Raw genomic sequence first — 13,071 nt, 5'->3', positions numbered from 1 at the left:
ATGCAAAGTCCTGTGTGAATGCTAAATGTGAGTAGCAACATGGTTTTGTAAAACATTCAGAGATCTGCATGAAATCCACAACCAAGCCTGTTATTCCTCTAGTTAGTCATCAAGAAATTCTAACCTAATAAAGGGAAGTGAGAAAGATTCAAAGAAGAAATGAAAATCTTAAATCTTGAAAAAAAGAAAAAACCTTCAATCCAGTGGTGGCATTTTCTTCAGTTGAATATTCAACAAAACCACACCAAATACCTCCATGTATGTCTACCTTTGGGAGTACATGTCAATCCTAATGACTGGAACGAGGCATATGTGTACCTCTTCTCAAGTATTTTTCATGTTGTCTTTATGGTGTGCAATAAAAGAAAGCAGGAAATTAAACATTATATTGAAAGAGGGTGTCTCTGAAAAGTATGGTTCATAGTTATATTCATGAGGTCACACAGTATTCTGAAAGGTGCCTAGAACACCACTGATAAACTTAGGGTTTAGGAAAGTATGCCTTTGTGTCTCTTCAAATTCTTCCTTTGGTAGAACAAGGGTAATATTCAAACCATCCCTCTTTAAAAATCTTTGGGTCCCAGTTTTGTCTGCAAAAGCTTTTTAAAGAATAATGTTGTTTTCGATGCCTTCAAGAGGTTACACCTATTAGGCACACAGATATCATATACCACGATGAGAAAAACAGAGAAAAATGGATTAAATCAACCATACGGGTTGCTCTCATTTCTCACACATTCTATTATCTGCAAACCTCCAATTTCAAGTGGCAAATTTTATACAAAATTTGACAGGTCACCTCTGATTTTACCTTTAAGGAATACTAATTTGCTCCTTAAGTATTCTGAAAGTCTGAGAGACAAATTAAATATTACAGGGATAAAAAGCAAAGGAGGAGGCTTTTCATTAAAAAAAAAAACTTAATGTAACTATGAAATGAACTAGCACACAATAATAAAATTAAGGAAATAATTAGAAGCTACACCAAACAGATGTGTCCCTAATAGAACCTGAAAGAGTTTTTTCTATATACATAATAATGATGAACTTCTGAGGAACAAAGCTATATATTAAAATGCATTATTCAAAACTATTGAGAATTCAGTCAAATATATAAGTGAATGTGAATCTTCAAATCCATGCATAAATCAAAGCTAGACATGAATATTCTTTCAACATCCCAGGGATACTGTGTATGTGACATATAATTTTGTGACTTTCAATTCCATTTTTAGATAACTGTGTCAAAATTATGGATCCATTTAAATTTAGTGGGGCAAGGACTTATACTTCCAAAAATACAAGTATTTGTTAAATAACATGAAGTCAAAGAAACTTTGTTTTCATGAATGCTCATTTTGAAACTAACTTCAAAAAACATTTAATTCCCCAGTGAGAAAAGAGTTTAAGAGATTATCTAATTTAATCTCTTCATTGTAGGAAATGAAAAGAAATTGTGGAAACCCAGAAAGGAAAATGACCTCTTCAAGGGGTGGGGGCCAGGACACACCCCAGGCTTGTTGATATTTAAAAAAATATTTTTTAATTTGTTATTTTTACAACCAATAAAAAAATATTTAAAAAAATTTGTTCTTTTTAGATATACATGGCTGTAGAGTGCATTTTGACATATTATATATATATATATATTTGACATATATATATATATGGAGTATAACTTATCCTAATTAGGATCCCATTCTTGTGGTTGTTCATGATCTGGAATTTCACTGGTCATGTATTAACATATGAACCTAAGATAGTTATGTTCCATTCATTCTTCTATCTTTGGTATTTTGTTCAATGCCCCTTTGATTCGGCCACATTGCCTTATGGGGAAGCAAAGATTTAAAATAGTATCTCTACCAGGACCAGTTTTTTTCCACAGTAAAAAATGTGCCTACTCATAAGGACCACAGCTTCCCTTAAAATTAAGGTATATTTTAAGGTAGAAGACCAAACCTAGGGTGGGAGACTACTTTGTACAAAGGAATAATGTCAAATGAGAAGATTGTAATGTGTGATATACCTGAAAAAGTATTAATCATCATTACAGTGATCTTTAGCTGGATTGTAGCAGTCTCAAGATATTACATACTCTTTTAAGTGTTTATAGTTGGTCAGATGATTTACTTATAGGAGATTAAATTTAATAAATAAGCATTTTCTCCTCATAGCAGGAAGAAATTTTAAAGTTAAAAATTTTATACAAGAAACTAAGATTAATTTCAATGGCTCAAACCCATGGGTTATACTGCTCTCAGTTTCATCAAGGGTCTGACGTCCCACTCTAGACACTGAGTGACTGTAACACATACTTACTCTGCCAGTATTTGACCTCGAAGCCACCTCCTTGCTGACCTTCATTAGTCCTCAGTTTTAATAACATGTTGTCTCCACTAGAACGGATCAGAGGTGGTTTTTCATCCCCACAAAGCTGAGTTAACAGACGAGAGCTGGTACTTGGGCCATCATAGACCTTTAATAAAATATTTAAAATATTAGATGGTTGTGGATATATATGTAATCTAAAGGACTCTAAGTAAATAGAGAAAAAATACTCAATAGGACTCTGGCAAGGAAAAAAAATATATATGACAAAAGAATAGCCCTGAAATAAAATATCTTTTACAAATTTGCCATAGTACCTATAAACTCAGATCATGAACTCAGACAACTCAGACATCACAGTAGTAACTATGTGATGTAAGGATAAAGTCTGAACATTGAAAATGAAAGTCTAATACATATTTTGAGGTCATTGCTAACATCAATAATCCTTTATTTTTGATTCCCTAGTTTATAATTTGTGAAACTTTAGTAGTTTTTCATATTTTTAGTGGACCATGGTGAATTGCTGGTATGATAAAAAAAATCACAGTTGGATGACTCTAATTATCTTCTTTAATTCACAAAAATAGTTCTCTAAATTACTATGTTTTTAATATACCTATAGAAATTATGTAGAGGATGGTAGTAACCCATTCTATAACCCCTTTTAGGGTACTTTTAACCACAACTTAACAGTTCATATTCAAAATATTTTACAGACATATTGTATCAAGTCATTTGGTAATACTGTATTTAGAAGATTAATATTTTCATCAAATTTCTTTTAAGTTTTTATTTTGCTTAAATTTCTTATGTGGATGTCCTGCTTAAATGCTCCCCTTTCCTGAAAATCAAAAATAAAAATAAATGCATTATGAATATTGGATGAGAACGGAGCAGTGGGTAGCTCAACTGAAATACTACACATACCGCCAGATAATCCCAAGAGCAGTTTGGATGATGCTCCAAGTGGAAGTCTTTGAATTCCAGTACAAACGGGCTGCCGTGGCTGGCTTTCAACCACCAGTAGCATTCAGAGCTGTGGTAGTAGGGCATTGGGTAGTTCGGGGATGTGAATATGCCTGTGGAAGTGGTAAGATTGCCCCCGCAACCTATAGGAGAAAGAAACTGCATGACAAGAGAAAGAAATGGAAAGATGCCTACCCTTTCCTTTTTTATAAAATTGAAATTTCTTTCTATATTGAACTGTCACTTTTCTTTAAATCAATGTGCAAAGCAAAACCACATCACAGAAGAGTAGTTAGTCTATAATCACAATTCACATCAATGGACTTTCCTTTTCTCATCAAGAGGATAGCCCGATGACATATGCCAGAGAACTAGAATTTTTTCCTTTATCCTTCAAAATACATGGCTGCTGGGTTTTTTTTTTTTTTTTTTTGGTACTGGGGATTGAACTCAGGGTACTCAACCACTGAGCCACGTCCCCAACCCTATTTCGTATTTTATTTAGAGACAGGGTCTCACTGAGTTGCTTAGCTCTTTGCCATTGCTGAGGCTGGCTTGGAACTCACAATCTTCTTGCCTCACCCTCCTGAGCAGCTTGGATTATAGGTGTGCACCGCCACACCCAGATGTTAATTCTGTTATTTTTTATGCTGTAAATTCAAAAATATGTATTATGTTGAAGTTTACTGGAAAGATGAATGATAAAACATAACTAGAAAAAAGTAGACAAGTGATGATAGAACAGAATGACAATTCAAGAATCAGAAAACCAATCAGATTGGATTCTCCTGTCCAAGGCAGCTTCTTGCTCTTTACCTGTTAATGATCCATCCCAGTAAGCAGAGAACCCAGACTCTGTGAATATTGGGTCACTTTTAAATTCTAACCACAGTTTGTTACTATGAGAGATGATTCTTGGAGGTAGATTTGATCCACAGTATGTTCCCAGGGATGGTGAAGTTTCATAGCCTCCATCTCTGTGGCAGAATACAGAAATGAAAATTTATTAGATTATTGTTAATACTACTGGATAGACATTTAACATCATTTAAACTGCAGGATTACAGTTTATTAAATCAGTCAACTTCTCTCAAAATGACTTTAAAAAACACAATTTTGAGTTTTCAATTTTGGCTTTGTTAAACAGCATTTGAATGATGTAATAAAGAATAACTATCATTTATGGCTGGCATGACATCTTGTATAACCACTTGCAAACTGAGAGAATGTGTTCAATCTTTATCTTCTCAAAGCCTCTGGCAAACACTTCAGAAAATATGGAGTACAGAAACCATAATTATTAACAGTATAAACAAGTATTGCTTAGTCTTACAGAGAAATCTTAAATGTTTTCCTTCTAATATGGAAATTTTCAAAATTTAATGTATCATATTTGATATATTTGAAAAATTCTGGAAATAGTTATTTCCCTAAGAAGTTTTTAGGGTCTTCAGTCTAGTTTATAATCTGTACTTTATTTCAAACAAACAAAACATGATGATTCATTCCACATTAGATCCCAATTATTAGTTGTTGTAAATTAAGAAAGTTATGTCATTTTAGCATGCTATATTAGCAATTTTTTGCTTTAGTTTCTTAGTTTATATAATACAATAAAATTTTATAAATGTTGTAAGATTCCACATTAGAAATGACAAATAAAACATTTGATGCAGATATAGACCAAAATGATTAGCTTAATTTAACTTGATGTAATACAAAGGAGAGATATCAATGTATAAGTTCATATGCCTTCACTGTATAATTTTTGAAATACACTCTTTCATAATGCCAGGCAATGAAAGAAAGATACCTTACACTAACATCCACAGGCCTAAAGTTTCTTTTTTGTGTTTTTGGTACCAGGGTTGAAACCAGGGGTGCTTAACCACTGGGCAGCACCTTTAGCCCTTTTTTATATTTTATTTAGAGACAGGGTCTCACTGAGTTGCTTAGGGACTCGCTAAATTGCTAAGGCTAGCTTTGAACTTGTGATCCTCCTGCCTCCCCAGCCACTGGGATTACAGGCATGTGCCACTGTGCCTGGGTTCATTATTTATAATCAAAAACTCTGTGAAAACTTTAATATGAGGTTGCTATCACGCCTTCATTTTTGTGATATAACTAGATCAAATGGACAGTAAATAGCCTAAAATTTAAATTAGAAAATAGGTATAAAGAAAGTAGGTATTCAACAATAGCAAATATTTCATTTCAAAGTGGTAATACATCTGTTCTCTTTTCACGGACAAAAATCTGAAGTTTATTTCTAAACATTCCCTAAAAAAGTATTACATCAAAATAACCACTGACTTTTATGTAATTTTTTCTATTTCTTCTGTCAGGATTTAAATGACAAATTTTATCTCTTTTAAGGAATTACATAGCATAGCAAGGGGCTTTACAAAGAATTTTCATGTATTTTTTCTTAATCTTTCCAGGAATGATTATTAACAAAGATAAATAATGTCAGAGATTATTGTGAAATAATTAAAGTGATTACCTGATTTCCACAAAATCTCCTATGCAATTTCCATTAATGCCTTCCTCCAAGGAGAAGTTTGTGAAGTGCAATGCAATCTGTTGATTGGGTTCCACTGTGATTCTATAAATGCATTCCAAATTATTGGGGTAATTATTGGGGAAGTTTGGAGAACTTATCATCCCAGAGGAATCTGTGTAGTCTTCCAAGCATGCTGTAAAAAGAAACAAACCACAAGAGAGAAAACAGAAAACATTACGCCACATTTATAATACATTCAGTAGGATAAACTTCATTATTTGTGCCTATGTTCTTGATTTTCAGTAGGCCTCCCTAGAATGTTCGGATAATGATTTCATTTTGAAATGAAGTTTTTGGAATCTCAGAGGCAAAACAATTATTAGCAGCACACCTTAGCCACATGATAGAAATAGTTACATGTATCTTGAAAGGGCTACTTCTCTTAAGAGTGTTCTGATTTTTCTAGTCCATGGAAATTACATTAAAATTGGCTTCAATTTAGAAATCTCAGAAGGGCCTTAGAAATAATTCAGTTCAGCTCTTCTTTTCATAATCTTACTTTAAAATTGTTTCCACCAAAGAACGTATTCATGAGAAATAACAAAACAGTTTCCTCAGCCATGGAGTGAAGAGTAGAAGACACGGCTTGGAGACCAGAGTGACCTTGAATCAAAGCTCTTTTCCACCATTGATAAGCTCTGCAAACTTGGGCAAGCTACAACACCTCCCTGAGCCTTAGTTCCCCCATCTCAAAATTGGAGAGTTCTTTGTACCTCTGGAGATAAGTGTAAGAATTAGTAATAATGAAATTAAAGTGCTCAGTCCACAGTGTATGTCCAATAAAGATAGTAATCATCATTATGTTTCAGGATAGAAGAGGTGTAATAAAGTATAAATCATGAGGAATAAGTTAAATTATTCATATAAAATATCTAGCCGAGTACCTGGACAATGATATGTCCTAAGTAAATATCAACTGTTCTAGTTGACTAGCTTTCAACTTTACCTGTGCAGGTCTTCAGATTCTGTATTTAATAACTAATCCAGACAGTTTCCTATGTTCTCCAATCTGAGGTATTTTATTAAAAAAAAATCTAATTTGGAGATTTTTAAAATGTATCTTCAATTGCATCCAGCAATGACCTAAACCTAAGGTTTAGGAATAGACAGAGGTCTCTGACTTAAAGATTTTGGGAAAGAATAAGCTACTATACTTTATTGCAAGTGAAATAAAATGAAGCTGTTTAGTTATGCTATTTCCCCCAACTAATGCTATGTAATTGTATTCAGAAGAAAAACACTCATCACTGGTATTGGGAGTACAAATATACATAATAAAATATTATAGGTTCTACTATCTATGTGTATCCCTCAGGGTAATGAAAATTTAATAAATATTTGGTTTTATTCTCTGTAAAATCAAGGCTTTACTTTATTGAAGGAATCCACAGTGATATTGAACCACAAAAGTTATATTTGACTCCCAAAGCTTTCTGTTCTATAGTCTGCCAAGATTTTTCCACAAGGGAGAAGGAAAGAGGAAAAGTCAGTGTGGAAGAGAGAGAGAGAGAGAGAGAGAGAGAGAGAGAGAGAGAGAGAGAGAGAGAGAGAAGAGAAAACCATGTAGAGGTAGCATACTGAATATTTCAGACTCAGTAATGAGTATTAGTAAGATAAAAAAATCCATGGATCAAAAGGACATTCAATGAAAGCTATGACCCAGGATCCCTGAATTAACACAACTGTCAGATCCACTGACTCCCACACAGAGAAGTTACAGCTTTAGCCAGCAAGTCAAATATTTTGAGGAAATTATCTGTCCAACTCACTTGTACTTAAAGAGAGAATTCTCCTTGCTTACCTACTCTGCTCCCAGAGGGCAAGTATTTTAAATCTCTAATGAAACTTTCAATGAGTCAGCAGAATGTTACATATAATTGGGTTCCTGGGAGGGAAGCCTGACTAAATGTCATTTTTGAACACTAATGATGAGTAATTTTCTTATGCCTAGGTTATATGCCAGTGATCATTCTGGTAGTTGGTGGGAGTTCGTTCATCCCTACTGAAACTTCGAATCATACATGAAAATTCCTTGCCGTTGCTGGCACAAAGGTAGACCGCAGTGTCTGATGTGTTTGAGTGACCTTCATACTGTTCATTTTGTCTGAAATGCTTTACCAAATAATTTTCCCTCCTCCATTGCACATTCTTCAACAAATAAATTCATCCCTGTCATTTAAAGTCCAGTTTAAATCTCACATCTATGAAAACTTTCTCAGCCAAGCAGAATTAATTTCTCTATACTCAATAAGATTTTATGCAAATAGCAATTTGATCCCCAAACATATTTTTTGCAATTGTTTTTATGTGAGTATATTTCCCCCACTAGGTCTTAGGATATGAAAAAGGTCTTATTAACCGTGATTAATTGTCACCACAGAACTTGGTCCAGATCAGGTCCCAGTAACATTTGTTAAAAGTGCATGATAGAATGTGTTGAAGACTGAAGGGGTAGGAAATATACCTATTTTTTTTGGTTATTATTAATTATTTTCAAAATAATTTTTATTTGTTCTTTTTAGTAATATATAACAATAGAATGTATTTTGATATATTTTACATACATGAAGTATAACTTCCCATTTTTGTGGTTGTACACAATGTGGAGTTTCACTGGTTGTATATTTACATAGGAATATAGGAAAGTTATGTCCACTTCATTCTACTGTCTTTCTTATTCGCATCCCCTTCCCTTCCCTCATTCCCCTTTGTCTAATCCAACGAACTTATTATTCTTCCCTACCCCCTCCTTATTGTGTGTTAGCATCCACATATCAGAGAGAGAACATTTAGCCTTTGGTTTTTTGGGGATTGGCTTACTTCACTCAGCAAAAATATGGAGCATCTCTCAAATCTGCTGCCATTCTTGCACAGGGGCTATGCTAATCTTCTCTGTATCATTCCAGTTTTAGTATATGTGCTGCCAAAGCGAGCACACATGTACCTAATGTTCTTCTACCCTCTCTACCTGACCCAGTTCCTCTCTTTCAGGCTACTCCACTATTCCCTTCCTATAACCTCCTCTATTTTTATCACCACAAATTTCCTTTCTCTTTATATCCTCTTTTCTGGATTTTTTGAGGTTCTTTAATATTTTATCATGTTTATTCAATCTAAAAATAGGAATCTCTGCTTCCAGCCATGACAATCAATTTGTACTGAATTAGCCCCTTTTCTTAACAAATATAAAACCAAGCAAATTTTTGGACAGTAAGCAGTATAATATTGCTGTTCTAGATGGAAAGGAAACTTATGAGCTAGACTCTTGATTTCTTTGGTTCTAGAACTTGGCAGAATTTTCTGACCACAGCAGTGAGCTGAAGCCGAAGTAGTGAATGACAGTCATATGAAGCAGAGGAAGCCGAGATCTGAGTTTAGCACTGCCTAGAACCATAAGGAAAGCTATAGGGTGGAAGGAGAGAGAGGAGAGCCAGATGTCTGGTTATGGCTCCCATCAGTCTTGGCAGAGCCTGGGCTGAGTAACAAGGAGTGAGCACACCAGAGAGCTGATACCGTTAGTCTGGAAACAGAAACAACATGTTTGAGGTCAGGGCAACTTTCTGAGCCAGAAAGGAAGTACTTTATCTACACCCCACAAATTCAACTGAGGCATCTAAAAGGTCACACTTTATAAGTGAAGAACTTGGCCAAGAGCAGGCCTTCCTTAGAGATTCCCTACCAGTGTGTAAGTTCAAATCTTAAAAAGACTTACAGGAACAGCTGGGCGCAGTGGTACACACCTGTAATGCCAGCGGCTCCAGAAGCTGAAGCAGGAGGATTGCGAGTTCTAAGCCAACCTCATCAATGACAAGGTGCTAAACTACTGAGGCCCTGTCTCTAAATACAATACAAAATAGGACTGGAGACGTGGTTCAGTGGTTGAGTGGCCTGAGTTCAATCCCCAGTACCGTCCCCCACCAATAAAAGACTTGCAGAAATGATATAGCTTGGAGATTGAGACCTACCAAATCAGAGGGCCGTGGGAAACACCTAGAAAGTTTCACAAATACACCTTTAATATTTTTAAAATAAAAGCCTACATCAGTACAAGGTAATTGGTCAAATTTAAAGCAAAAATAATAGTAAGATAGAGTTTATAATATATAGAGAAAGAAAAGATATAACTAAAATAGCAAAGAGAAAGGGACAGGTTAAATTACACTATCATGAAATTATTACATTTGTGAAGTGGGAAGGGGAGATTGTGGAATATGAAGTGTTCCATGTGAAAAATGAAGTACAAGGTGTGAAGTTTAAATCCACAGCATTATTAAATCTAACCAAACCAAACCAAAGAGGTATTATTAAAAATCCATTAAAGGAAATAGAATGGAATAATAAAATACTCTATAGATTAACAAACAAAAACAACAGGAAATAGTAACAGAAGAGACATGGGGGAAAAAATCATGATGGCATGCTAAATCCAATCGTATCAACAATAACTGTACCAACCAACTTAACCTAATTGGCCATTGAAGAATACCACTCTCATAAATAGCAGACTACTCAGGTTCCAAGTGTACATGAAATGTACAGCAACACGGGTGAAGTGCTAGACTGTAACACAGGTTTCAATAAATTTCAAATAATTGAAAACTTAAGATGTTTTGAAAAACTACAAATACTTGGAATTTAAAAAACAGATTATAAATAATCCATAGATCAAAGAAGAAATCACAAGGGCATTAGAAAATGCTAAAAGCTGTAAATTGATGAAGATTCTCAAAATCCGGGATATGAAAGAAAACACAGTGCTTAACGACATATTAGTTTTATTTCATCTAGAGAAACCAGAAGAAAAGCAAACATAGCCAATAATTAAAAGAAAAATAATAACATAGATGAGAACAAAATGAGAAACCAGAAGAAAAGCAAACATAGCCAATAATTAAAAGAAAAATAATAACATAGATGAGAACAAAAGTCAATTAAATAGAAAACAAAAATCAACAGAGAAAATTAACCATGCCAAAAATTAAAAAAAATTAAAAAACTGAAAAAAACCATTAAAATCAAAAGAATTGTATCAACATTGATGAAGGAAAAAACAGAATGAATACAAACTATTATTTTTGAGAATGAAAGAGGAAATATCACTACAAAATCTCTAAGACTTTAAAAGAAAAGAGACTATGATTTTTAAAAGTGCAAATAAATTTGACAACATAGATAAAATAGAAAAATTCTTTGAAAGTTACAAATTGCCATAGTTGACTCCAGAAAAAAACAGAAAGCCTCTGTAGCCTCTATCAATCAAAGAAATTATATTTACAATTTTAAACCTTCCTGCAAAGAAAACCATATGCTCATTTACCTTCACTTATGAAATCCTATCAAAAAACAAAGGAAACATTTATACTATACATACTTAGAAAAATGGCGGGGAAGGTGAGATGACACCACCTACTGCATTTTTAAGACTAAATATTACTCCATAAGAAAACCAAAGATATAACAAAAGAAAAAACTACAGAAAAATATGTCTCATAACCATAGATGCAAGAATCCTTAACAAAATTTAACTTAAAAAATGCAGAGGGACATAAAAATTACAATGTATCATAACCAAGTAGAGTTTATCCTTGGCTTGCATAATCGTTTTGATATTTGAAAATTAATTAACATAATGTGCCATATTAATAAGATTTTAAAAAGACTTGTGATAACAACAGAAGATGCAGAAAAATCATTGAAAATTAAAAACCCATCCTGATAAAAACTCTCAGCAAGTACAAATAGAATGGAACTTCTCAACCTGATAAAAGGTATCTATGAAAAGACCACCATCATGCTTAGACAGCAAAGGAGTAAATGTTTTCCTCCAAGATTAAGAAATGGGCCAATGTGACTAGTTTCATTCTTCCTATTTAACACTGTACAGCAAGTCCCTAGTCATTACTATAAGACAAAGAGAAAGACAGAAAAAGGGAAAAACAAAACTGTCCTTATTCATAGTTATGATCTTATCTGTAAAATATACTAAAGAATCTAATAAAAATCTATCAGAATAACTAAGTTTAGTGAGGATACAGTATATACAGTATACAAGAGATGAATATGTGAACATTAATTTAAGTGGCATATGTTAGCTAAACTGGACTATAAAATTTCATATGCTATCTATAACAGCATAAAACACAAAGTTCAGTAGGAATGCAAACGCTCTATGCTAAAAGCTTTAAGACACTGCAGGAAGAGATTAGAGAAAATCTGAAGAAATGGAGAGGTAAAATATGATCATGGATGGCAAGACTCAATTTGAGAATTCCTTTGTTCCTAAATCAATCTACAATTTCAATGAAATTCCCAACAGGTTTGGGGAGACCGGGCAAATTGAAAAGCTGCTTCTAAATATGTATGGAAATGCAGAGGATCTAGGATGGCCAAAACAATTTGGAAAAAAATAAAAGGATCAATAATGTGGAAGTTTTAAACTCTCAGATTTTAAGATACACCTTAAAAGTAGATAATTTTAAGAAATGTAGTATCCTTTTGTTAGAAGGATAAATATATACATCAGTGGGATTGAATAGAGATTTTAGAAGCACACACATGTACTTGGGTAAGTGATTTTCAACAAATAATGCAAAGGCAATTCAGTGGGGGAGAAAGAGAAGAATCCTTTCACCAAATGGTACCTCATCAGTTAAATATCATTTGCTAATGAAACAGGCTTGGATATATAACTTACATAAAATTGGAAAATCAAATAAAAATGAGTCATTAGACATAAAACCTCAAACATAAACTTTGTAGAGCAATGCATGGAGAAAGTCTTCCTAACTTTGGCAGGCAACATTTCTTACACACAATACAAAACCCAGTAAACATAACAGGGAAAATAAAAAGGATCTATTGGACTTCTGCTCTTCAAATGATAACATTCAGAGAAAAAAAAGGTTAGCCACTGTGAGCAAATAGCCGCCATACATTTATCTAATGAAGGACCTACTTCCATCCAGAATATATAACATATGACTCAATAATAAGAAAACAACACAAACAAAAATAAAAAATGGTCCCTATTAATGGACCCCTGACAAAAGGAAGTACATGAATTGTCAAAAAGTTCATGGAAAGGTACTCAGCACTATTAGTCACATGGGAAATGCAAATAAAAACCACAAGATTCTTCCACACAATGACTAGAGGCTGATAATAAACAGATTGACAATATCAAGAAGTGGCCAAGATGTGGCAAAGTG

The 13,071-nt window shown here is 33.7% G+C and overlaps 1 protein-coding gene and 1 non-coding gene across 2 annotated transcripts in view; both read right to left on the bottom strand.

The window, feature by feature from the left end:
- The window catches only part of Cubn (cubilin), a 274,311-nt gene that overhangs the window by 192,966 nt on the left and 68,274 nt on the right, over window positions 1-13,071 (bottom strand). The window contains exons 23-26 of the mRNA XM_076831399.1: window positions 5,804-5,996; window positions 4,117-4,277; window positions 3,262-3,443; window positions 2,323-2,479 (exon numbers count right to left, since the gene is read on the bottom strand). Of these exons, the coding sequence (XP_076687514.1) occupies window positions 2,323-2,479; window positions 3,262-3,443; window positions 4,117-4,277; window positions 5,804-5,996 (693 nt within the window). The remainder of the gene's footprint in view (window positions 1-2,322; window positions 2,480-3,261; window positions 3,444-4,116; window positions 4,278-5,803; window positions 5,997-13,071) is intronic.
- LOC143379763 (U6 spliceosomal RNA) lies at window positions 8,694-8,799 on the bottom strand. Its single transcript, XR_013088541.1, has one exon. It is a non-coding gene; the product is annotated as a U6 spliceosomal RNA (small nuclear RNA).

Source organism: Callospermophilus lateralis, chromosome 13 (genome assembly GCF_048772815.1).
Source record: "Callospermophilus lateralis isolate mCalLat2 chromosome 13, mCalLat2.hap1, whole genome shotgun sequence".
Classification (NCBI taxonomy): domain Eukaryota; kingdom Metazoa; phylum Chordata; class Mammalia; order Rodentia; family Sciuridae; genus Callospermophilus; species Callospermophilus lateralis.
This window is presented reverse-complemented; position numbering and strand designations above follow the sequence as displayed.